Source organism: Dipodomys spectabilis, unplaced genomic scaffold, assembly GCF_019054845.1.
Source record: "Dipodomys spectabilis isolate Male_0828 unplaced genomic scaffold, ASM1905484v1 ptg000478l, whole genome shotgun sequence".
Taxonomy (NCBI): Eukaryota; Metazoa; Chordata; class Mammalia; order Rodentia; family Heteromyidae; genus Dipodomys; species Dipodomys spectabilis.
Window position 1 is genome coordinate 423,383 of NW_024871155.1, and position 24,316 is coordinate 447,698.

At 52.5% G+C, this 24,316-nt stretch overlaps 1 protein-coding gene across 2 annotated transcripts; it reads left to right on the forward strand.

The window, feature by feature from the left end:
- Positions 1–6,639: 6,639 nt before the first annotated feature.
- LOC122098436 (cytochrome P450 1A2-like) lies at positions 6,640–15,387 on the forward strand. 2 transcript variants are annotated; one of them, XM_042668852.1, is made up of 7 exons: positions 6,640–6,692; positions 7,728–8,557; positions 10,092–10,212; positions 10,849–10,938; positions 11,724–11,847; positions 13,164–13,250; positions 14,748–15,387. In XM_042668852.1, exons 2-7 carry the CDS (start codon positions 7,733–7,735, stop codon positions 15,040–15,042), a joined length of 1,542 nt encoding a protein of 513 aa, XP_042524786.1. In that variant the 5' UTR covers positions 6,640–6,692; positions 7,728–7,732; the 3' UTR covers positions 15,043–15,387. The 2 variants fall into 2 exon arrangements, with proteins under 2 accessions (XP_042524786.1, XP_042524785.1); XM_042668851.1 differs by lacking the exon at positions 6,640–6,692 and adding an exon at positions 6,763–6,841.
- Positions 15,388–24,316: the final 8,929 nt, after the last annotated feature.

Genomic DNA, 24,316 nt, shown 5'->3' on the forward strand with positions numbered 1-24,316 from the left:
TAGGTCCTGAGCTTGCTCCACGGAGTCTGCGCAGTAGGTCGCGTCCCATCTGGCATCCTGTCCTGCAAATCCGGGACAAACCTGCTTTCTGAGCCTGAGGACGTGACTCACGCCTGTCATCCCAGCTACTCGGGAGGCTGAGGTCTGAGGATCGCAGTTCAAAGCCAACTCGGGCAGGAAAGTCCCTGAGATGCTTAGTTCCCAGGAACCAGCAAAAAGCCAGCAGTGGAGCTTGTGGTTCAAGTGGTAGAGCACCAAGCCTTGAGCAAAAAGAGCTTAGTGACAGCCCCAGGTCCTGAGAGCCACCCGCCAGTCATTTTCCTTTGCGTCTTTATATGCCTTCATAGTTAAAGTACTTGTTTGCTTGTTGGGTGGTTGGTGCCACTACTGGGGTTTGAACTCAGGGCCTGGTTTAGTCTATCCTGAACCCTAAGAGCTACTGCGCAGCAGCCACTGGTGGAATCAGACTCGCAGTTCAACTAAAGAAGAAGAGGTTCGTTCTGGTTCAGGGGATGCTACCTCAATCAGTCCCATGTTGGCATCTGTGAAAGCTGGAATAAAATGGATGCATGTCCTCAGCCCTAACCTGATCCTTGCTCAGAAAGTGAACTGAGGAAGATCTGCGATCACAGCGAATCAGACGATGTATGTCCAGATCCGAGGCTGTGATTCCCTTCCTCTCTGCGGACAGCAGTGTGGGAAGAAGGGGCAGCAGTGAAGTGACATTACCTGTCCTCCAGACTCACTGCCAGACAGCAAGGACCTCACCCCTTGATTGACAGCTCTCTTCTCCCCACCAGGAAGCCCCGCCCAAAACTGGACACCCCTTTCCCCCAGGTACACACACAGATGAGCGATGAGTTCATTTAAGATTCAAAAACTCCAGTTTTTGCACAGTTTCCAGATAATGTTTTTACTTAACTTATGTAAAAGTTTTCTGCACATTTCTGTTTTCTTTTTCTTTTCTTTTTTTTTTTTTTTGCATGCAAGGCAAGCGCTCTACCACTGAGCCACCTTCCCAGCCCCTCTCTTTCTTTTCTGGCTTTTCTTTTCTGTGTGTGTGTGTGTGAGAGTCTTGGGGCTGGGGCTTGAAATCAGGACCTGGATACTGTCCCTGAGCTTTCCTACAAATGTCTTGATGATTGGGTCAGAGTTTTCTCTACTGCACTAAGGAAGTGGTCTCAAAGTACTTAGGCAGGATATATGAAAGCATGCAAACACACTACACACCAAAATTTTTTAAACAGTCGCGTGTATAATTTTTTTAAAATAGAAATTGTAGCTGGGTGCCAATGGCTCACAGTTATAAACCTAGCTCCTTAAGAGGTTGAGATCTGAGAACCACAGTTCAAAGCCAGCCCAGCGTTTTATCTCCATTGAACCACCAGAAAACTGGAAGTGGTGCTGTGGCTTAAAGTGGTAGAGCGCTAGTCTTGAGTGAAAAAGCTCAGAGAAAGGGCCTAGGCCCTGAGTTCAAGCCATATGTCTGACAAAAGAAAGAAGAAATAAAGATTTCCATCCGTGAGTGGAAAAGGGGAAACAAAGCCCAGGATATGTGCGCAAAATAAAATATTATTATAATATATAATGTATTATATATTTTTATAATAATATTTTATTTTTATTTATTTATTATTTTGCCAGTACTGGGCTGTCCCTGAGCATCTCTGCGCTTAAGGATAGCACTCTACCACTTGAGCCACAGCACCACTTCCAGCTTTTCCTGCTAATGTGGTGCTGAGGCATCAAACCCAGGGCCTAATGCATGCAAAGCAAGCACTCTACCACTGAGCCTCCCTCCCAGCCTCCCCCCACTTTTTTTTAAGAGTTGCTAGGGCAGTGAGTGACTACCCTAAGGAAACCTAGAGGCACCCCACAATTCCAGAGAGTGGAAAGGGAGGAGCACTAGGAAGCCCCCAGCACTCACCTCTGTCTGTGAGGAGGCGCTGAGCTGTGGACACAGGTCTCTGGGGCCAGGGACCCCCCCCCTCCCCTTCCAGGGAAGGTCCTGAGGAATTGTCACCTTCAGGTGGAGGAGGGCAAAGCCACCTTTATACAGGCCATGTGGGGGCCATGCCCCCTTCCCTGGAGCTGGGGAGGGCAGAGGAGGGGAAGCAGGGGTGGGGGGGTGGGGGGTGGCCTGGCTGGAAGGAGCAGGGGCTTTTGGTAAGAACCCACCATGGGGTCGCCTTACTTATGTGCTGGTGGGTAAAAGGGTTGGGACAGGGACACTGGGACCCCCCCCACCCCACTTCAGAGAGAATTCCCCAGGACAGCCAAGAGAGAGAGTATGGAAGCCCCAATCCAGGGCAGGAGACCCCCATTTTTATGCTAGGAGAGGTATCGGGGGGCCAGCCCAGAGCCCAGGGGCCATTTTTGTGCCCACCAGAACTCAACAGGTACCTGTCCCCCACCCCCACCCCACTACAAGGCAGTGAGTCCAGGATGGAGCAAGTTTGCTGGCTGTGACCTTCTGAACCCCCCACTCACCCCACCCCTACCTATCTAGCCTTGCGTGCGAAGCCGAGTCACCCTAGGACCAGGGTCACAGCCTGTCCAGAAGCTTCTGCCTGGCCCCATGTCCCAGGGCAGGAAAGGGACGAGGTGGGGGGGGATTGTGGGGAAGGGTGTTGGTGCTGCTCCTGGGTTCTCTTAGACTGGCTACAACCCAGGAGACCCTGCAGGGCCCCCACCCACCCAGTTCCCTTGGGGGACTGCCAGCGATCTAGCTGGCTGGGCCCCTGTGCTAATACCTGTAACAACAGCCACCCAGGAAGCTGAGATCTGAGGATCGAGGTTCAATACCAGCCTGGGCAGGAAAATGTGAGACTCATCTCCAATGAACCACCAAAGAGCCTCACGTGGAGCTGTGGCTCAAGCAGGAGAGCTCCATCCTTGAGTACAAAAGCCCAAGAACAGCACTGAATTTGAACCCCAGGACCTGGACACCCCCTCCAAACAAATCAGGCCTGGGACTGGGCTGGGTGGGTAGCTGTGGGGGAGGGGGATAAGCTCCTGGGAGCAGGGAGGTTGAGGCAGGGGGGAGAAAGGGGCAGGGGAAAGCCCTAGGAGGGAAGTCAAGGTGTGTGTGTGGGGGGGGGGGGGGTTGTTCAGGACCAGCTTGCATGTGGCCAGTCTCCATCCTGTGAGGGGCAAAGGTCAGTGGCCATCCTTGCCCTCCCTGGCCGCGGTGCCCATGGTTGGGTGAGAACAGGCCCAGAGGCCCATGCCAACCCAGATGCCCAGCACAGCCCAGGGCAGTGGGTCAGGTTCAGTCAACACAAGGGGTGGAGGAGGGGGGAGGAAAGGGAGGGAGGGAGGGCAGAATAGGGAGAGCAGAGAAGGGGAGGGGGAGGGTCAGGCTCTCAAAGAGACAGGCTCCCCTGGCCTTGGGTCTGGGGCTGAAGGGGGATGGAGGGCCCTACCCCGCCCCCTTCGGTTTGCATGCCAGAACATTTCCTGTGCCCACAGTTTTGACCCATACCTGCAGCTGGACACCCATGAGCCACACCTGACCCGCCTGGACAGCTGCCCTTCCAAGCTGGGTCCAGAGAGAAAGGTGAATTTGCATGTCTAGTTCAACCTAGTTCCCCTCCCCATTCGCCCTCTCCTCTCCTCCTGGCTCCTGAACCCAGCACTCAGCACTCCACAAGGCCATGGCTCCCAGGGTCCCATCCAGAAAACATCTCTGCCCCAACTCAGAGCCAGGCAATTCCTGGCATTGTGCTGCTCAAGGGCCTCTTGACTCCGAGAGAAATATATTCGCTAATTAAACCAATTCTGCTCCTTAGCTAGAAAGACTGAGGACAGAAAGGAAATGCCACACACACCCCCAACCCCCATCCCAGCACAGGTAACAAATGGAAGCAGAGCCTGGCTGGACAGGTGGCTCAAGCCTGTCATCCTAGCTACTCAGGAGGCAGAGATCTGAGGATCATGGTTCAAAGCCAAGCTGGGCAGACAGATCCAAGAGGGCTAGAAATAGAGGTGTGATTCAAGTAGTAGAGCATCAACCTTGAACAACAACAACAAAAAAAAAAACTAAGCAAGAATGCAAGGCCAGGCATGGTGCCAGTGGTTCACAACTGTCATCCTAGCTAAAACAAAGCCGAAGAACAAAGCCCAGGCCCTGAGTTCAAGCCCCAGGACTGAAACAAACAAACAAACAAACAAGCTAAGATCTAAGGATCTCAGTTCAAAGCCAGCCCAAGCAGGAAAATCTAGGAGACTTTTTTTTTTTTTTTCCAGTCATGGGGCTTGAACTCGGGGCTTGGGCGCTGACCCTGAGCTCTTTTGCTCAAGAGTAGCACTCTACCACTTTGAGCCACAGTGACACTTTGGGATTTTGAGTGAGTAACTGAAGGGAAGAGTCTTGCAAGCTTAGTGCTGGTGGCTCACGCCTGTAATCCTAGCGACTCAGGAGGCTGAGATCTGAGGATCATGGTTCAAAGCCAGCCAGGGAAGGAAAAGCCGTGAGACCCAGTTCTGGGGCTTAAACTCAGGGCCTGGGTGAAGAACTTGCCTCTCCTCTCTTGGCCCAATCAGTTTATGTATCTAAAGATGGAATAGGAAGGATTGACCCCCGGCCCATCCAGAAGCCAGGCAAAATCCCAGGGCTGTGGGAACTTGTCTGAGATGCAGGCAGGGAAAGCCACCTAAGCCCAGCTGTAAACATCCCATTGTGGCCCTACTGAAAGTCCCCCACCTTCCTTGACCTAGGGGCTTTTTCATGAACCCTCTTGCTTGGACCTCCTATAAAAACCCAGCTCCTGTCCCAACTCTTGGGCACAACCTCCAAACCCGTGGGAAGGTCTGCGCCCCTGCTGTTCCTCAATGAACAGTCCTGGCAAGTCCGGCCTATTCCTTCTCCCTTCTCCTCCATTTTCCTAACACTGGGCACTGTCCCTGAGCTTCTTTTGCTCAAGGCAAGCACCCTACCACTAAGCCACATTCCCAGCCTATGAGACTCATCTCTAAAAACTAATCCAAAGAAACTGGCCAGACATGGAAGTACAATTCAAATGGTAGGCTACCAGCCTGGGACAGCACCCAGACTCTTAGTTTAAGCTTAAGATCTGCACACACACACACACACACACACATACACACACACACAGAGCAGAAGAAATCAAGCATGTTGCTTGGTTTGCTGTCCACAATGGAAGGAAGGTACCAGAGGACAGACAACAGCTTGGGCCTCTGTCTCCAGCCTCTAGGACAGAAGGCAGGAATACTGGATTACTCATCACCAACTATGCTGGGCTGATAGCCACACAACTTCAAGGGTCCAGGGACTCACTGATCTCAGGGCAGAGAAGGAAGCTGACAGGCTCACGAGGTTTGAGGACCTTGGCCTGGAGTTGAACACTCAATCCTGGGTCAAAGTTTGCATGCCTTTGCGTGAGAAACTCTTTGGCTAGGATTCCTTTAGTGATCCTGATCAATACCAGGAGCTCAAGGACAGGGACACAGAGCAGAGGGGAGGGGAGAGGGCTGAGGGGCCAGGGGCAGGGGGAAGGGGCTTCTTAGTTGAGAGCTGGTGACTCACATCTGTCATCCTAGCTACTCAGGAGGCTAAGATCTGAGGACCAGAGTTCAGAGCCAGCCCAGGTAGGAAAGTCTCCACAAAACAAGTGTGTCTCAAGTTGTAAACCGCTAGGCTTGAACACAAGATCTCAGAGACAGCACTCAGGCCCTGAGTTCAAGCCCCAGGACCTACACACACACACACACTGAGCCACCTTCCCAGCCCTCTATTTTTTTTTTAACCAGGATTTTTCCCTAAACACAATACCCCGATCTCCACCAATCAAAGAGCTAGGGTTGTGGGCTTCAGATGACAAGCCCAGCTTGCATTGCACTTATTTATTTTATTGTCAAGGTGATGTGCAGAGGGGTCACAGTTACATTAGTTAGGTAGTGATTACATTTCATTTCTTGTCTAACTTGTTACCCCCTCCCTCCCTCATTTTTCTCTCCATTTCCCACCTTCCCCAATCGCCCCCCCCCCCCAGCTGTACAGATCATTTCCATTTGTGATTATCAATATCTGCATTGCACTTTTTTTTTTGATCACTCGTGGGGCTTGAACTCTGGGCCTGGGCTCTGTCCTTCAGCTCTTCATCTCAAGGCTAGCACTCTACCACTTGAGCCACAGTGTCACTTGCAGCTTTTTCTGCTTATGTGGTGCTAAGAAATCGAACCCAGGGCCTCATGCATACAAGGCAAGCACTCTACCACTGAACCATCTTCCCAGCCCCAGAGAGCAACAATCTTGAATGAAAAACAAAAACAAAAACAAGAGAGGGCAAGGTGCTGAGTACCATCACACATGTGCATGTGTGCACACGCAGGCATACATGCACATATCTGGATCAGCCCACAGGCCTAACTCACACACCCTCAGCACCCTGTCCTGACACCTAGCCTGGTCCCTGAGAAACTGGACATTCATCCTCAGGGACCCACAGTGCCCTCTGGACCTTTTCCCGAGGAGCTGAAGGTAGCTGCGGTACAGCTGAAAGAGGATGGCCCAAAGCCAAGGCCTGACCTTGCAACGTTGATGTCAGCTGACCACAGAGCTGGGCCAAATCAAAAGGGGGCGGGATCTATAAAAGGCTTCTGCATGCGAGACCCAGAAGAGCCAGACCAACCTGCAGCCCTGCTGATCTCGGTGCACCTGTTTTCCACAGGTACCTTTCTAGGCCTGCTCTTCTGTCCCTGGGATTTCCTGCTTATATCCTAAGAACTAAGGAAGATGGAAGGCTTGGGGAGTGAGGTGGGATGCTGATTTCTCATTCCTTGTCAGCATCTCTAGCTTTAGTTGAGCAGTTTCAACTAGGTAGGTTTTACTTTTAGCCTCTCTCTCTCTCTCTCTCTCTCTCTCTCTCTCTCTCTCTCTGTCAGTCATGGGGCCTGAACTCTGGGCCTGGGCACTGTCCCTCAGCTCTTCAGCTCAAGGCTAGTGCTCTACCACTCAAGCCACAGCGCCACTTCCTGCATTTTCTGCTTATGTGGTGCTGAGGAATCCAACACAGGGTTTCATGCATGTGAGGCAAGCACTCTACCACTAAGCTACCTTCTCAGCCTTTTTTTTTTTATTTTTGCCTGTCCTGGGGCTCCAACTCAGAGCCAGAGACTTGTCCCTAAGCCTTGATGCTCAAGGTTAACACTCTTCCACATTGAGCACAGTTCTACTTTTGGTTCACTGGAGCCCAGACGTTCTTGGCTGGGCTGTCTGTGAACCTCTATCCTCAGTTCTCAGCCTCCTGAGTAGCTGGGCCACCAGCACCTGGCTCAAGCAGGTGTGTTTCTAGGACCCAGAGTGGAGAGAGGGGGAGAAAGGCCTACCTGGAACTCGAAAAATCCTTGACCAGGCTGGGAATGTGGCTTAGTGGTATATTGCTTGAAAAATCCCTGGCCCTGGGCACATGCTACTTCAGCTTCCAAGACTCAGAGAACCAGGCACTGGTGGTGGCTCCCGCCTGTCACCCCAGCTACTCAGGAGGCTGAGATCTGAGGATCATGGTTTGAAGCCAGCTGGAGCAAGGAAGTCCATGTGGCAACAACAACCACAAAATTCATTTCTTTCCACTCCAGCTTCAGAATTAGAAACTGAGGAGGAGTTCTGAACGGGTGTCCGTGTCTCGTGAATGAATGAATGAATGCACAAATGAGTGATGACCCCCCCCTCCTTCTCTGCCTCTCTCCTTGCCCCTTGCACTCAGCACCAATGGCGCAGGTGCTGGGCATCTCCTTCACAGCCACTGAGCTGTTGCTGGTGACCGCCATCTTCAGCCTGGTCTTCTGGGCCATCAGATCCTCCACATCTCGGGTGCCCAAAGGCCTGAAGAGTCCGCCAGGGCCCTGGGGGTGGCCAGTGCTGGGGCACATTTTCACCCTGGGGAAGAACCCCCACCTGGCGCTGACCAGGCTGAGCCAGCAGTACGGGGACGTCCTGCAGATCCGCCTCGGGTCCACCCCCGTGGTGGTGCTGAGCGGCCTGGACACCATCCGCCAGGCCCTGGTGAAGCAAGGTGATGATTTCAAAGGCCGGCCTGACCTGTACAGCTCCTCTCTAGTGACCAATGGCCAGAGCTTGTCCTTTAACCCTGACTCTGGGCCCGTGTGGGCTGCCCGCCGGCGCCTGGCCCAAGATGCCCTGAAGAGCTTTTCCATAGCCTTGGACCCGGCCTCGACATCTTGCTATCTGGAGGAGCACGCGAGCAGACAGGCCAAGAACCTCGCAGACACTTTCCAGAAGCTCACAGCAGAGTCCGGGTGCTTCGATCCCTATGAGCATCTGGTGCTGTCGGTGGCCCAGGTCATCGGTGGCATGTGCTTCGGGGGGAACTTTCCCCAGAACAGCGAGATGGTCACTGTGGTGACCACCAGCCAGGACTTCCAGGAGGGAGCCTCTTCTGGGAATGCGGTGGATTTCTTCCCCATCCTCCGCTACCTGCCCAACCCCTCCCTGAAGAGGTTTAAAGACTTCAACCAGAAGTTCATCACGTTTCTGGAGAAAACAGTCCAAGAGCATTACCAGGACTTTGACAAGGTGAGCCAGGGATGCAGGTGATAAAGGAAGCAGCCACAGAGCCCGATGTGTGTGGGGAGGATGGTGGGGGGCTGGGGCGAGGAAGCCCTGAGGCCTTTCTCCAAGACAGTGCTCACAGTTCATGTTCTATACACATCTAGGAAGAGCTGGGTGCCTGTGGCTCACGTCTGGCATCCTAGCTACTCAGGAGGCTGATTCTGAGTCCTGGAGTTCAAAGCCAGCCTGGGCAGAAAAGTCTGTGAGACTCTTCTCTCCAATGAACCAACAAAAAGCTCTTGTAGAGCTGTGGTTCAAGTGGCAGAATGCCAGCCTTGAGCACTAAAGCTCAAAGACAGCACCTAGGTCCTGAGTTCAAGTCCCAGGACCAGCTAACACATACACACAAAGTTTAGGAAGGTTCTAGGATACTCGGAGAAGCTGTATGCTACCCCCCACACACACTTTCCTGGGCCTCAGTTTCCTCATCCTTACCCCCTTTCGCTCTCAAGATTACTCAAAATCTGAGAAAGGAAAGGCCTATCAGCTGGGCACTGGGGACTCACACCTGTCATTCTAGCTACTGGGGTGGCTGAGATCTGAACATCATGGTTCGAAGCCAGCCCAAGCAGGAAAGTCTGTGAGACTATTTATTATATATAATTAAGCACACAGAAGAGGCGCTGTGGCTCAAGTTGTAGAGCGCTTGCCCTGAGCTGAAGAGCTGAGGTACAGTGCCCAGGCCAAGAGTTCAAGTCCCAGGACCAACAAAAAATAAAAATGTTGTAATTAAGCACACAAAAACCAGAAATGGTGCTGTGGCACAAAGTGGTAGAGCACTAGCCTTGAGCAAAAGAGCTCAAGCTCAGAGCCCAGGCCCCAAGTTCAAGCCTCATGACTGACAAAAAAAAAAGAAAAAAAGAAAAGGAAAAGAAAGGCCTATAAAGGAGAGGATGGCATATTTCTGCCATGGGGGGGGGGGGCTTCATTGTGAATGAAAAGGCCTTTATCAACTGGGCGCTGGTGGCTCACGCCTGTAATCCTAGCTACTCAGGAGGCTGAGATCTGAGGATTGCGGTTCAAAGCCAGCCCGGGCAGGAGAGACCGTGAGACTCCTATCTCCAATAAACCACCAGAAAACCGGAAGTGGCGCTGTAGCTCAAGTGGTAGAGCGCTCGCCTTGAGCTGAAGAGCTGAGGGACAGCGCCCAGGCCCAGAGTTCAAGTCCCACAACCGACAAAAAAAAAAAAAAAAAGAAAAGGCCTTTATCCTGCCAGAACCTGAGCCCCAGCATGGGGCTAATCCCCAGGTCACCTTTCCTTCCTGGATCCAGGCAGGAACTCTTCCTCCTAGGGAAACTGGACTTCTGGGGTCTGGGCTGGGGGGGGAGGTCAATGGGATAAGGCATGAAGGCCATGCACTCCTTACCTGAGGCTATGGTACCAGCCAGGCTTGCCAGACTCTGCAGGCGGGGGTGGGCGGTGGGTACTGAAGGTGCCAAGCCGGGTGGGCTGGGTCAAGGACCTGGCATGGGTGCCCTGAAGCTTGTCCTTCTCAGAACAACGTGCGGGACATCACGAGCGCACTGTTCATGCACGCGGAGAAGGAGTCCACGGCCAAGGGGGTCCCGATCCCCCGGGAGAAGATCATCAACATCATCAACGACATCTTTGGAGCCGGTAGGACTCAATTCCCCCCTCCCCCCCCCCCCGTCCCTCCCTTCCCCCCGCGCCACACACACACACACACACACACTCACACACACACACACACACACACACACACATACACACCTCAAAGGCTGAATGCTAGCCTTGAGGGGAAAAAAAGCTCAGGGACAGAGCCCAGGCCCTTTCAAGATCTCCAAAAGAAAAAAGAAACAGACATTTTGCCCAGTCTCCATGGCTCACATCTGTGATCCTAACCCACTCAGGAGGCTGAGAGATCTGAGGATCATGGTTCAAAGCCAGCACCAGCAGCCGAAGTTGAGAGATTCTTCTCTCCAATTAGCCGGCAAAAAGCTGGAAGAGCAGTGGCTTAAGGGGTAGAGAGCCAGCCTTGAGTAGAAAATGCTAAGAAGAGTATGAGGCTCTGAGTTCAAGCTCCAGTATTGACACCCCCCAGAGAGAGACACAGAGAAAGAGACACACACAGAGAGAGAGAGACAGACAGACAGACAGAGACAGAGAGACAGAGAGACAGAGACAGAGAGACAGAGGGAGAGAGAATTGGCTCCATTCATGGCTGTGCTCTTGCCAATGATGGCATCTTTGCTGCTGTCTCTCTTTCTCCTCCTCCCCATCCACACCAACCAGGGTTTGACACCATCACCACGGCCATTTCCTGGGCCCTCATGTACCTGGTGACCAGGCCTGACGTCCAGAGGAAGATCCACAAGGAGCTGGGTATGTGGCGGCTCCGGTTCTCCAACCAGGAAAGGGGAGACCTGGAGCCCCGGGTCATGGTTCAATCCATGAACACCTGTCATGTGTTTCTGGGACCCACCACCCTTGGATGCTTGGTGTTCCCCCTCACCTAGAAGATGGAAGGGAAAGGCTGTTATTGTTTTGGTTTTGGTGTTGATCCTGGGGTTTGAACGCAGGGCCTGGGTGCTGTCCCTGAGCTCTTTCACTCAAGGCTAGTGCTTTACCACTTTGCACCATAGCACCACTTCCGGTTTGCTGGAGGTTCATTGGAGAGAAGAGTCTCATGAAGCCAGGTGCCAGTGGCTCACCACTGTCATCCTAGCTACTCAGGAGGCTGAGATCTGAGAATCATGATTTGAAGGAAGCCCAGGCAGAAGAGCCCCCATGAGACTTTTATCTCCAATGAACCACTCAAAAACTGGAAGTGGGGCTGTTGTAGAACACTAGCCTTGAGTAAAAAGAGATCAGAGACATCACCCAGGTCCTGAGTTCAAGCCCCACCACCAACAAAACAAGAAGAAAAAAATAGAGTCTCATGGACTTTTCCTGCATGGGCTGGCTTTGAACTGCGATCCTCAGATCTCAGCCTCCTGATAGCTAGGATGACAGGCGTGAGCCACATTGCTCAGCCTGGCTTTTTGTTGGTTTTGCTTTGAAGGAGCGGGTTGGTACATGTGAGCACATGGGCCCACAGAGAGTCAGGTGAGGAGACACGGGTGTGGGGAGCATAGAGACACCCGCAAAACTGTCCTGTGTGCTTGCAGACGCAGTGGTCGGCAGGGAGCGGCGTCCCCGGCTCTCTGACCGACCTCAGCTGCCCTACCTGGAGGCCTTCATCCTGGAGACGTTCAGACACAGCTCCTTCGCCCCCTTCACCATTCCCCACAGGTGCCTCCTCTGCCCTCTTTGTGTTCTTGTGTGTGTGTGTGTGTGTGTGTGTGTACATGTGCTCATGCATGCATTAGTGCGTGTGCATGCATGCATTCGTGCATGCACATGCCCATGTCTGGGGCTTGAACTCAGGGTCTTGGAGCTGTCCCTGAGCTTTTTTACTCAAGGCTATCGCTCTACCACTTGAGTCCCAGGTTCACTTCCGGCTTTTTATAGATTCATTGAAATTAAGAGTCTCAGAGGAATTTTCTGCCCAACCTGGCCTCCAAAGGATGATCCTCAGATCCTAGTCTCCTGAGTAGAAAAGATTACAAGAGTGAGCATTAGTGCCCGGCTATGCTGTTGAATCTTCTACCTAGAATTTGTAGGCCCTCAGAATCTAACCCTTGTCCAAATAAATCCTGGCACACTCCATTCCCTCAGGAGTATTTTGTTTTTCTTTTATCCAACTAGCACAGCTTCAGCCTTGAATGTGTTCTAGAATTTGAAGCCCTCAGACCTTGATTTTGAGAGTTAGTCAACATTTACTTCCTCCCGACTGTTGATCTAGTAATTCCTAGAATAAGCTTCAAACTCCCAGTGGCTCATGCCCTTCATCCCAGCTGCTCAGGAGGCTGAGATCTGAGGGTTCTAGTTTGAAGTCAGCCTGGGCAGACAAATCCCAGAGACTCTTACCTCCAATTAACTAGCAAAAAGCTGGAAGTGGAACTGTGGTTCAAGTGACAGAGCACCAATCTTGAGTGGAAAAGTGAAAGGCCTTGAGTCCAAGCCCGAGTATCAGCACAAAACCAAAAACAAGCCAGGTCCCACAATACTGGTGGCTCACACCTGTAATCCCTGCTGCTCAGGAAGCTGAAATCTGAGCACTGTACCTCTGAGGCAGTCCTGGCAAGAAAGTCCATGAGACTCTTATCACTAGTGGACCACTCAAAAACCAGAAGTGGTGCTGTGGCTCCATTGGTAGAGCGCTAGCCTTGAGCACAAAGAGGCTCGGGGACAGCACTCTGAGGTCTAGCCCCAGGACCAGCACAAAAATAAATAAATAAGTAACTGCAAGGCTGGTCTGGCCCTGGCCACCCACCTGCTCCTTGCCTGCACAGCAGGGCCCAGTGCCCAGCTGGGCACCCAGCAGAGTGGGCACATGCTGACACTGAGGACCAGGGGCTGAGGAAAGGGCTCCCCTGTTGCCCCTCCTCCCAGCTCCCATCTCCCCACTCAGGTGGTGGGAAGGTACTGGGGTGTGGCAGTGAGTGGAGCAGGTGCACCCAGCTCTTCCAGCCCCCGAGGCTGACAGATCCTCCTCCTTCCCCCAGCACAACGAAGGACACCACGCTGAACGGATTCTACATTCCCAAAGAGCGGTGCGTCTTCATCAACCAGTGGCAGGTCAACCATGACCCGTGAGTACGCAGCGCGCATGCGCTGTCAGGCCTGCCCTGTGGCTCACACGGGTGGCTCACACCTGTCATCTCTGCTGCTCAGGGGGCTGAGGTCTGAGGATCCGGATTTGAAGCCAGCGCAGGCAGGAAAGTTCGTGGGACTCTTATCCCCAATTAAATCACAGAAAAAGCCAGAAGTGGCACTGTGACTCAAGTTGTAAGGCAATAGCCTTGAACAAAAGCAGCTCAGGGACAGTGCCCAGGCCATGAGTTATAGCTTCAGGACCCGGAAAACAAACAAACAGACAAACAGAACACTTGAAAGCGGAGCTGTGACTCAACACTAATCTTAAGTAAAAAAACACTAGTCTTAAGTAAAAAAAAAGCAAAAATGAAGCCGGGCGCTGGTGGCTCACGCCTGTAATCCTAGCTACTCAGGAGGCTGAGATCTGAGAATCGCGGTTCAAAGCCAGCCCGGGCAAGAAAGACCCTGAGACTCCTATCTCCAATAAACCACCAGAAAACCGGAAGTGGCGCTGTAGCTCAAGTGGTAGAGCGCTCGCCTTGAGCTGAAGAGCTGAGGGACAGCACCCAGGCCCAGAGGTCAAGCCCCACGACCGACAAAAAAAAAAAAAAAAAAAAAGCAAAAATGTAGCCGGGTGCCTGGGGTTCACGCCTGTCATCTTAGCTACTCAGGAGGCTGAGATCTGAGGATTATGGTTCAAAGCCAGCGCAGGCAGGAATGTCTGTGAGATTTATCTACAATAAAATATATCAGAAAACCAGAAATGGATCCATGGCTCAAGTGGTAGAACACTCACCTTGAGCTGAAGAGCTGAGGGACAGTGCCCAGGCCCAGAGGTCAAGCCCCACAAGGGACAAAAAAAATAAATAAAAGTGTGAGGTCCTGAATTCAAGCCCTAGTGCCCACACAAAATATGTAACTTAAAATATACAATATAAATTACACAATATATGATTATGACACATAATATAATATTTATGATATATAATACATAGTAAAGTGCTAGCCTTGAGCAAAAGAAGCTCAGGGACAGTGTCTAGATCCTGAGTTCAAGCCCCAGGACTGGCACACACATACACAAAATATTGTGTCTGGGCACTGGTGCTCATACCTGTCATCCTAGCTATCAGGAAACTGAGATTGAAGGATCACAGTTCAAAGCTAGCCTGGGCAGGAAAGTCCATAAGACTCTCATCTCCAATAAACCACCAAAGAGCTAAAAGTGGAGTTGTGGCTCAAGTGGTAGAGCACCAGCCTTCAGTGAAAAAGCTCTGGGACAGTGCACAGGCCCTATGTTCACACACACAAACACAAACATACAAATATACTGTATATTATATAACATTTATATTTAATATGTACATATGCTATTTGATATAGGACATCGATAATATAATGCATATCCATACGTGTTCTAACCCTTGGGTTCTCAGCAGAAATCCATGTCAGCATCTTCCCTCAGCTGGGATTCTCCATCTCCTCTTCCCTTGCAGGAAGACATGGGGGGACCCCTTTGAGTTCCGCCCAGAGCGCTTCCTCACCGATGGGGAGACCACCTTGAACAAGCCCCTGAGCGAGAAGGTCTTGCTGTTTGGCCTGGGCAAGCGCCGGTGCATTGGGGAGATTCCTGCCAAATGGGAGGTGTTCCTCTTCCTGTCCACGCTCCTGCACCAGCTGGAGTTCAGCCTGACGCCCGGCGTGGAGCCCGACCTCACCCCTATCTATGGGCTCACCATGAACTATGCCCGCTGCCCGCATTTCCGAGCGCATCCCCGCTCGGACAAATAAACAAGGCCCTGCGGTGCCAGGGAAAAGGGGGCACCTGTGGGGCTTGGGTTTGATTGCTTTGCACTTGTTGATTTTATGGAGATATAATGCTTTTCCCATAGGTCACATCGCCTGTAGGATACTCACAGAGTGATGTAACCATCTCCCTGTACGCCCAGCACCCCCAGGATCATTTGCATGTCACGACTGTCCCCACTGATCTGCCATCCCCGCCCCCCACCCCCAGCTATGAATCTACTTCCTGTCTCTATTGCCAAGCTTTTGAAGCAGGGAAGAAATGATCTAGACCAAACCCAGACGCCTCAATAAACAACAAGCAGACACTGCCGTGTTTGTCAATCTACATTGCACCAAGGCCATCTCCTTGGGGACTGGAACTCAGGGCCCGGGCACTGCCTCTGAACTTCTTTTGCTCAAGGCTAGCACTCTACCACTTGAGCCACAGCACATCTTCCGGCTTTTTCTGTGTATGTGGTACTGAAGAATCGAACCTGGGGACTTGGTGCATGCTAGGCAAGCACTTTACCACTAAGCCACCTTCCCAGCCCACTTTGTTGTTCAGGACCTGGGACTTGAACTCAGGGCCTGGGCACTGTCCCTGAGCTTTTTCTTTTTCTCAGCACCAGTGCTCTACCATTTGAGCCACAGCCATATTCCTGGCTTTTTGCTAGTTCTTTGGAGGTAAGAGTCTCCCAGGGCTGGGAAGGTGGCTCAGTGGTAGAGTGCTTGCCTTGTATGCATGAGGTCCTGGGTTCGATTCCTCAGCACCACATAAGCAGAACAAGCCGGAAGTGGTGCTGTGGCTCAAGTGGTAGAGCACCAGCCTTGAGCTGAAGAGCTGAGGGACAGCGCCCAAGCCCAGAGTTCAGGCCCCACGACCGACAAAACAAAAGTCTCCCAAACTATTCTGCCGGGCCTGCCTTTGAACCATGTCCCTCAACTCTCTGCCTCCTGGGTAGCTAGGATTTCAGGCATGAGCCACTGCCTCCTACCTCCCTAGAAGGGCAGGATAGTCCTCAGGGGGTTCCCCAAACTGACCTTGCAGGAACCAGAGGCGGCCATTGGTTCTCGCGCATGCCCAGGTGGCTCGGGGGTGCCAGAATTGGACACATACCTTGTTCCTCTGCACACCCATTCTGTTCCCTACAGCAAGCTAGAGGTAGACCAGGCCAGTTCTGCCATTCCCAATCACCCAGAATGTTCTCCCAGTTCTAGGAGACAGTCACCATTATATTCACTTGAGCCGGGTGCTGGTAGCTCTCTCCTGTTGTCCTAAAGACTCAGGAGGCTGAGCTCCTGGGATCCTCCGTCAAAACCAGCCTGGGCAGGAAAGTCTGTGAGACTCTGATCTCCAATGAACCACCAGAAAACCGGAAGTGGCGCTGTGGCTCAAAGTGGTAGAGTACTAGCCTTGAGCAAAAGAGCTCAGGGACAGTGCCCAGACCCTGAGTTCAAGCCTCAGGTCTGGCATCACACACACACACACACACACACACACACACACACACACACACACACACACACACGCCAAACTTGTAGCTCACACCTGTAATCCTAGTTACTCAGGAAGCTGAGATCCAGAGAATCTGAATCTCAGTTCAAGGCCAAATCAGCCAGCGAAGTCCACCAATCTCCATCTCCAAAACTAGCTACTCAGGAGATTGAGATCTGAGGATCACGTTCCAAAGTCAGCCTGGGCAGGAAAGTCCAGAAGAGCCTTTTGTTGTTATTGTTGTTGTTTTGTCCATTGTGGGGCCTGAACTCTGGGCCTGGGCACTGTCCCTCAGCTCTTCAGCTCAAGGCTAGGACTCTACCACTTGAGCCACAGCCCCACTTCTGGCTTTTTCTGTGTATGTGGTACTGAGGAATCGAACCCAGGGCTTCATGCATGCAAGGCAAGCACTCTACCACTAAGCCACCTTCCCAGCCCCAGGAGAGTTTTATCTCCGATGAACTACGGATAAGCTAGAAGTGGAGCTGTGGCTCAAGTGGTAGAGTATCAGACTTGGCGGGGGGGGGGGGGGGGGGGGGAGCCAAAGGAGCGTTCAAGGCTCTGAGTTTAAGCTCCAGTACACACACACACACACACACACACACACACACACACACACACACACAATTCTGGGAAAGGTGTTCCCAGGTTCTCCAGGCCTGGACAAAGCTACCATGCGTGCAACTATTTGCAAACATACCAGGCCGAGCCTGCGCCCACTTCCTCTCATTCCTTCCCCCACCCAAAGCTGGGTAGGGTGTGGGGGGTGCTAGCGTGCCAGGGAACAATGAGAAGCTCTCAGAAGGAAATTCTCCTGGTGACTGGCCACTGCTATCCCCCCTTCCACCAACACCGGCCTGAACTGCTAGTGTTCAGACCACTGTCTCTCTCTGTCTCTCTGTCTCTCTCTCTTTCTTTCCTCCAGCAACTCCACCATCAGACTAGTGGCTCACACCTGTAATCCTAGCTCTTCAGGAGGCTGAGATATAAGGATCACGGTTCAAAGCCAGCCTGGGCAGGAAAGTTCTGAGACTCTTATCTCCAATGACTCACTCAAAAAGCAGAAGTGGAGCTGTGCCTCAAACGTGGTAGAGGAGTAGCCTTGAGTGGAAAGAGCCCAGGGACAGCACCCAGGTCCTGAGTTCAAGCCCTAGGACCGCGCCTCCACCCCCAATGTTTGTGAATTGAGCTGCTCATTTTCCTTACTATGTACCCCAAAACCTCTGGGCCCAGGCTCAGCCCTCTCCATCCATGGGAGAGGCAGCTCCAGATCCGATCTCCTGCCCTTCCGTGTGACCAGGAAGCTGGAGGAGCAGAGGGCACTCCCCAACATGGCCGCTCACCAGCCTGCTGCGTCCCCATGCCAACCCCACCTGGCAGGAATGCTGTCCTGACACACGAGAGACATGCCAGCAGACACGTACCTGGCTGGTGAGCTCATCCACCCCAGCTCAGACCCGGGGCCCACCCACACAGGCGCACACCTGACCACACCTGGCCTCTCCTGCAGCTGTGCACACATGTTGGGGACCAGCACGCCCCGTGCATGCCCTCCCTGTACCCTTGGTACTCTTGTTTTGTGTGTGCTAGTCCTGGGACTTGAACTCAGGGCCTGGGTGCTGTCCCATGGCTTTTCCCATCCAAGGCTGGAGCTCTACTATGTGAGCCTCGGCTCCTCTTCTGGCTTTTTGGGTTTTTCTGTTTCTTTGTTTGTTTTTTTTGTTAGTTGTGGGGCCTGAACTCTGGGCCTGTGTGCTGTCCCTCAGCTCTTTAGCTCAAGGTTAGCACCCTACCACTTGAGCCACAGCGCCACTGTGGCTTTTCTGCTTATGTGGTGCAGGGCCTCATGCACTCTACCACTGAACCACCTTCTCAGCCTTCTGGATTTTTGGCTGGTTTATTGGAGAAATATGTCTCACGGACTTTCCTGCCCCTGGATAGCTTCAAATCATGATTCTCAGATCTCAGCCTCCTGAGAAGCTAGGATTACAGGCAGGAGCCACCAGTGCCCTGCCAATTTAACTATGTTAAACCTTGTCAAATTTACTGTGATTTTAGTGCACCATCTCTGTCCTGCTAGATGGATCCTTGAATGGTACACAGATAAATTGTTAATTTCCTCAATATGCAAAGAGTTCCCACTAATACACACACACACACACACACACACACACACACACACACACACATACAAGCCCAGTGCTGGTGGCTCACTCCTGTAATCCTATTAGAAGTCTGTTATCTGAGGATGGAGGTTCAAAGCCAACCTCAGGAGACCAATCAGAGAAACTCTTATCTCCAATTAACCAACAAGAAGCTGGAGGTGGAGCTGTAGCTCAAGTGGTACAAGCATCAGCCTTGAGTGAAAAAGCTAAGGGATCAGCAACCAGGCCCTGAATTCAATTCCCAGCACACACACACACATACACACAAATAAATATGCAAGGCCGAAGATATGTCTCAGTGGTAGAGTTCTTATCTAGTATGCACAAGGCCCAAGGTTCAATCTCCAGCCCTGAAAAAATAAATAAAAAATAGATATGTCATTCCAAGTGGCACTAAATGCTATTGAGAAGGAGCAAGGCTGGTATAAGAGACAGGCCTGGGCTGGGCACTGGCTGCCACCTGTCATCCAGCCACATGGGAGGTAGAGACTTGACAGGATGGCAGCTGGATGCCAGACCATGGCAAAAAAAAAAGTACAAGACTCTATCCAAAAGATCACTGAAGCAGGGCTGGGAAGGTGGCTCAGTGGTAGAGAGCTTGCCTTGCATGCATGAGGCCTTGAGTTCAATTCCTCAGCACCACATAAGCAGAAAGAGCAGGAAGTAGTGCTGTGGCTCAAGTGGTAGAGCGCTAGCCTTGAGCTGAAGAGCTGAGGGACAGTGCCCAGGCCCAGAGTTCAGGCCCCATGACCGACTAACTAAAGCAGTTAGGTGCAGGTGGCTCATGCCTGTCATCCTAGCTACTTGGGAGGCTGAGATCTAAGGATCATGGTTCAAAGCCAGCCCCAGCAGGAAACTGGGACATGGCGCTGTGGCTCAAAGTGGTAAAGTGCTAGCCTTGAGCAAAAAAGCTCAGGGACAGTGCCCAGACCTTGCGTTCAAGCCCCATGACTGACACCCCCATGACTGACTGGGTGCTGTAGGCATCCCCCGACCCCAATTGCCAGTTTTATCCCCTTTCTCCTGCCCAGATCTGCCCTCACCCTTTGTGCTGGGGACGCACCCTACACTGCCCCCGTGTGGTCATTTGAACAAATTCAGGCTCCAGCAACAAATATAAGGAAAGTAAATATATTTATTTTATTAAATGGCAGCTCCAAGACAAATTTCATATCCGTCCTATCCATAGACTCCAGAGATGTATAATTCCTTGGCCCTTTTTCTCTTTTTTCTTTTTGTTTTGTCGGTCATGGGGCTTGAATTCTGGGCCTGAATGTTGTGCCTGAGCTTTATCGCTCAAGGCTAGTGCTCTACCACTTTGAACCACAGGACCTTTTCCAGTTGTCTCAGGGTTCGTTGGAGATAAGAGACTCATGGGGGCTGAGACTGTGGATTCGTGGTAGAGTGTTGGCCTAGCATGCACGAAGCCCTGGGTTTGATTCTTCAGTGCCACATATACAGAAAAAGCTGGAAGTGGTGCTGTGGTAGAGTGCTATCCTTGAGCCAAAGAAGCTCAGGGACAGTGCCCAGGCCCTGAGTTCAAGCCCCAGGACTGGCCACACACACACAAAAGAGTCCCATGGACTTACTTTCCTGCTCAGGCTGGCTTCAAATTATGATCCTCAGATCTCAGCCTCCTGAATAGCTAGGGTGACAGGCGTGAGCCACTGGCCCCTGGCTTGAGTTTTGTTTTGTTTTGAGGGGGAGGAACAAAAAAGGAAGCGCAGAAAGGGAGGGAGGAAGAGTGAACAAATGCAATCATGCTACTGAGTAGACACTATGTGGTAAATGAACTCTATAACTAACAGGTAAGGATGAGAGAGGAAAACTGAGGGAAAGCAAAGGGAGGGTGACATTGTCCCTGCAAAAAGAAATGTATCCATTACCTGACTTATGAAATGGTAACCCCCTCTGTACAACACCTTCATAACAAGAAAATGACATTAAAACATAAAATAGGTAAGTTGCAGCATCTTGAAGGTGCCTAGACTCCAGCTACTTATTGGATTCCACTTGAAAATGAGCTATAGTTCCTTGAGCAGGTGCTCAGGGTTTCTTGGTGTTTGGCCCAGCGAGGTCCTCACAGGCCTGGCTTGTGCTTCCTGGGTGGGCGGGGTCGGGGTGGGGTGGGCGGGGCCGGGTGGGGTGGGCGGGGCCGGGGTGGGGTGGGTGGGGCCCCTTGCAGGGTGGGCGGGGCCCCTTGCAGGGTGGGCGGGGCCCCTTGCAGGGTGACAGATATCTCCTGTTATTTGAAGATTGGGTTCGGAAGTCAGGCCTGCTAGGAGTGTGTGTGTGTGTGTGTGTGTGTGTGTGTGTGTGTGTGTGTGTGTGTGTGTGTGTGTGTGTGTGTGTGTGCCAGTTTTGGGGCTTGATCTCAAGATTGGGTGTTGCCTCTTAACTTTTTCCATTCCAGGCTATGCTCTAGCATCTGAGCTATACCTCCACTTCTGATTTTGGTTTTGGTTGTTTCCTTTTTTTTTTCTGGTTAAATGAAGATTAGACTCTCTCAGATTTTATTGGCCTGGACTGGCTTTGAGCCACAATCCTCCCATCTCAGCCTCCAGAGTAGCTAGGATGACAAGCATGAGCCACCAGCATCTGGCTGAAGGGAGAAGTTTTGGGTTCCTTCTTTGCCTCCCTTCCTGGCCCTGCCTCCTCTCCGTCCCCTCCCCATCCAACCAGACCCTGCTGCCTTGATCCAGCCGAATGCCCTGCACCTGCGGTTCCCAAATGCCAGATGGAGGGTGGACAGGCAGCAGGCAAAATTTTCCTTGCTCCAAACTTCACGGCCCTTCTCTGTGCAGCAATCCCAGCGCCTGGGACCCTAGCTGCCACCCAGGTACCAGCCCAAGAGAGACAGCTCACGTTTGGGGGATGTTTCTGCAAATCAGCCTTAATGAACAGATAAGATCTAGAAGCTTCTGTCTTTGAAGGGTAATGATCAAATGAGAGCTCCTGTAGACACACCCTCCACACTCTCTCGGCAGCCCTGGGCCCACAAGAGCGGCCTTCCTGCCCTCCTCGCCCATCCAGTGCCAGCATAGTGGTGGTCTGTGAATCAGAAAAGCTTGGCAGCCACGTGCCCAGCTGCCTGCTGCTCCCCTTTGCCCCACCCTTTGCCCAGGACCCTTCCAGAAAAGTCCTTCCCAAAGCAGACAGGGATCCTGGGGTGATTTCCAGAAGGGCTAGTTCCTGCAACTCAGTGAACAGATGATCAATCATGCTTTTTCTGGAAGTGGGTCTTACCCCAGTGCAGACAGCCAGGCCATCCCTGGCTAGCAGTAGCCCTGAGTGCTCTCAGATGGGAACTGGCCCTGCTGACCCTAGAACAGGGTCTTCTCCAGACTCTATCACAGTCAGACCTGGGATCTGTACATGTCCACTGGGTCTGGGGCCTGGGGTTTTCGCTCAGATTCAGGTGATCTGGGATGTGCCCACTAGGGGGCACCACTCCCCCTCAGATCTGCCCTGACCAGGCAATGACAAGACCAAACCAATACTGTGTGTGTGTGTGTGTGTGTGTGTGTGTGTGCGTGCGTGCGTGTGTGTGTGTGTGCGTGCGTGCGTGTGTGTGTGTGTGTGTGTGTGTGTGTGTGTGTGTAGTACGTCCACCACAAGTCCTGGGACTTGAACTCAGGGTCTGGGCACTGTCCCTTAGCTTTTCCACTCAAGGATGGTTCTCTACCACTTGAACCACAGCTCCACTTCCAGCTTTTTGCTGGTTAATGAGAGATAAAGAGTCTCACAGACTTCCCTGCCCGAGCCGACTTTGAAACACAATCCTCAGATCCCAGCTTCCTGAGGAGTTAGGATGTCAGGTGGGGGCCGCCAGCACCAGGCAAGAACAAACCCAGTTTTCATGAGTGACTGGGAGCTGGTACCCTTTCTCTAAGTTCTTCTTCTCCCCCAGCCTTGCTTCCATGGATGGGGCCGGGGTGCCCACTAGGGGCTCTGTATCCCATCCAGGCTGGTATCAGCTAGAGATCAATGGAGTTCTAAGAAGCCGGGCACCGGTGGTCACGCCTGTCATCCTAGCTACTCAGGAGGCTGAGATGTGAGGATCATGATTCAAAGCCAGCTGGGGGAAGTCTGTGAGACTCTTGTCTCCAAGGAACCACCAAAAACTTACCAGTGCAGCTGTGGCTCACGTGGTAGAGTGCCACCCTTGAGCAAAAAACAAAAACAAAAATAAACCAAAAACTCAGGGACAAACACCCAGGCCCTGAGTTCAAGTCCCAGGACTGGCACAAAAACAAAAAAACCAAAACCCAGAAAAGAGAAAACCACCGTGGGGAGATGGCAGTTGGCTGAGGAAGTGGAGGCCTTTCCCGTGCGGTTTGAACCGGATGCAGCCCCCATTTGCATGCCACCTTCCTCTCTCCTGTCTGCTGCCTCCTGCCACCCTGTGGCCTGGTACCCCCGGCCCAGGGCAGCCAGCACCCAATGCCAATCCTTCACACCAGAGGCTGACAGCTGGGGATCGGAGGTTCAAAGCCAGCCCAGGCAGGAAAGTCTGTGAGACTCTCGTGTCCAATGAACCACCAGAAAACCGGAAGTGGCGCTATAGCTCAAGTGGTAGAGCACCAGCCTTAAGTGGAAAAGCTATAGGGTAGTGATCAGGCCTTGAGTTCGAGCCCCACCACCAGACTCTCCTAAAAAAAAAAGAAAAGGGCTGGGCTGGGAAGGTGGCTCAGTGGTAGAGTGCTTGCCTAGCATGCATGAAGCCCTGGGTTCGAGTCCTTAGTACCACATACACAGAAAAAGCCAGAACTGGCACTGTGGTTCAAATGGTAGAGTGCTAGCCTTGACCAAAAGGAGCTCAGGGACAGTGTCCAGGCCCCGAGTTCAAGCCCCAGGACTGACAAAAAGAAAGAAAGAAAAGAAAGGAGAAATGCTGAGTCCCTAGCATCAACCTGGCCTTTTCTTCCACGAGGGACCCCCTTTCTACCACCCCCATGGCTCCGTGAGATCCCATAACAGGGAGATGATCCAAATCCATGCCCTTTCCTCTTGATCCTGCCAGCCCCCGGAGAACGCGCAACTCAGCCAAAGCAGGTGGATGGAGGTGCTGGGGGGGGGGGGGGGAGGAGGGCGGCGCTGTGGTCTGTCCCCTCCCCAGTGTGGCCCAGCACCTGTCCCTAGGGAAATACTCGGGGACTTTGCTGGAAATCAGCCTCTAATCTTGGGCTTCCTGTTTTCTGCCCTGGGGGCCTGCCCAGAGCAGTGTCAAACTACAGTTTCTCTAAATTGTCATCTTGTACCCAAGACAGGGAGGGGGAAGGGAGGAGGGAGGAGGCCAAGGAGAGAGGCTGGGGGCAGGAGGCCAGGGAGGAGGCCCAGAGGGACCCCCCTTCCCCATACTGCTAGGGAATCCAGGGAAGGGGGCCCACAGTTCTCCCAGAGTTGCTTTAGACTCTTGGACCCCACTGGACTCCGAAGGCAGAGGTCTAGCCTGAAGGCCTGGCTCCCCATTGGGCTCTCCACACCCCACTTCCACTTCCCAGGCAGCCCAGCCTGGGGAAGTCCAGGCTTCGTGGGACTTGAACTCAGGGTGCTGTCCCTGGGCTCTCCCCCTTCCCTCAAGGCTGGTGCTCTACCACTGGAGCCACAGCGCCAT

Bases quoted from the DNA above. Each gene is read 5' to 3' on its own strand.
- LOC122098436 (XM_042668851.1), top strand. From the start codon at position 6,784: ATGCTGATTTCTCATTCCTTGTCAGCATCTCTAGCTTTAGTTGAGCAG. The intron at 8,558-10,091 runs GTGAGCCAGGGA...TGTCCTTCTCAG, and splicing joins ATTACCAGGACTTTGACAAG to AACAACGTGCGGGACATCAC. The intron at 11,848-13,163 runs GTGCCTCCTCTG...TCCTTCCCCCAG, and splicing joins CCCTTCACCATTCCCCACAG to CACAACGAAGGACACCACGC.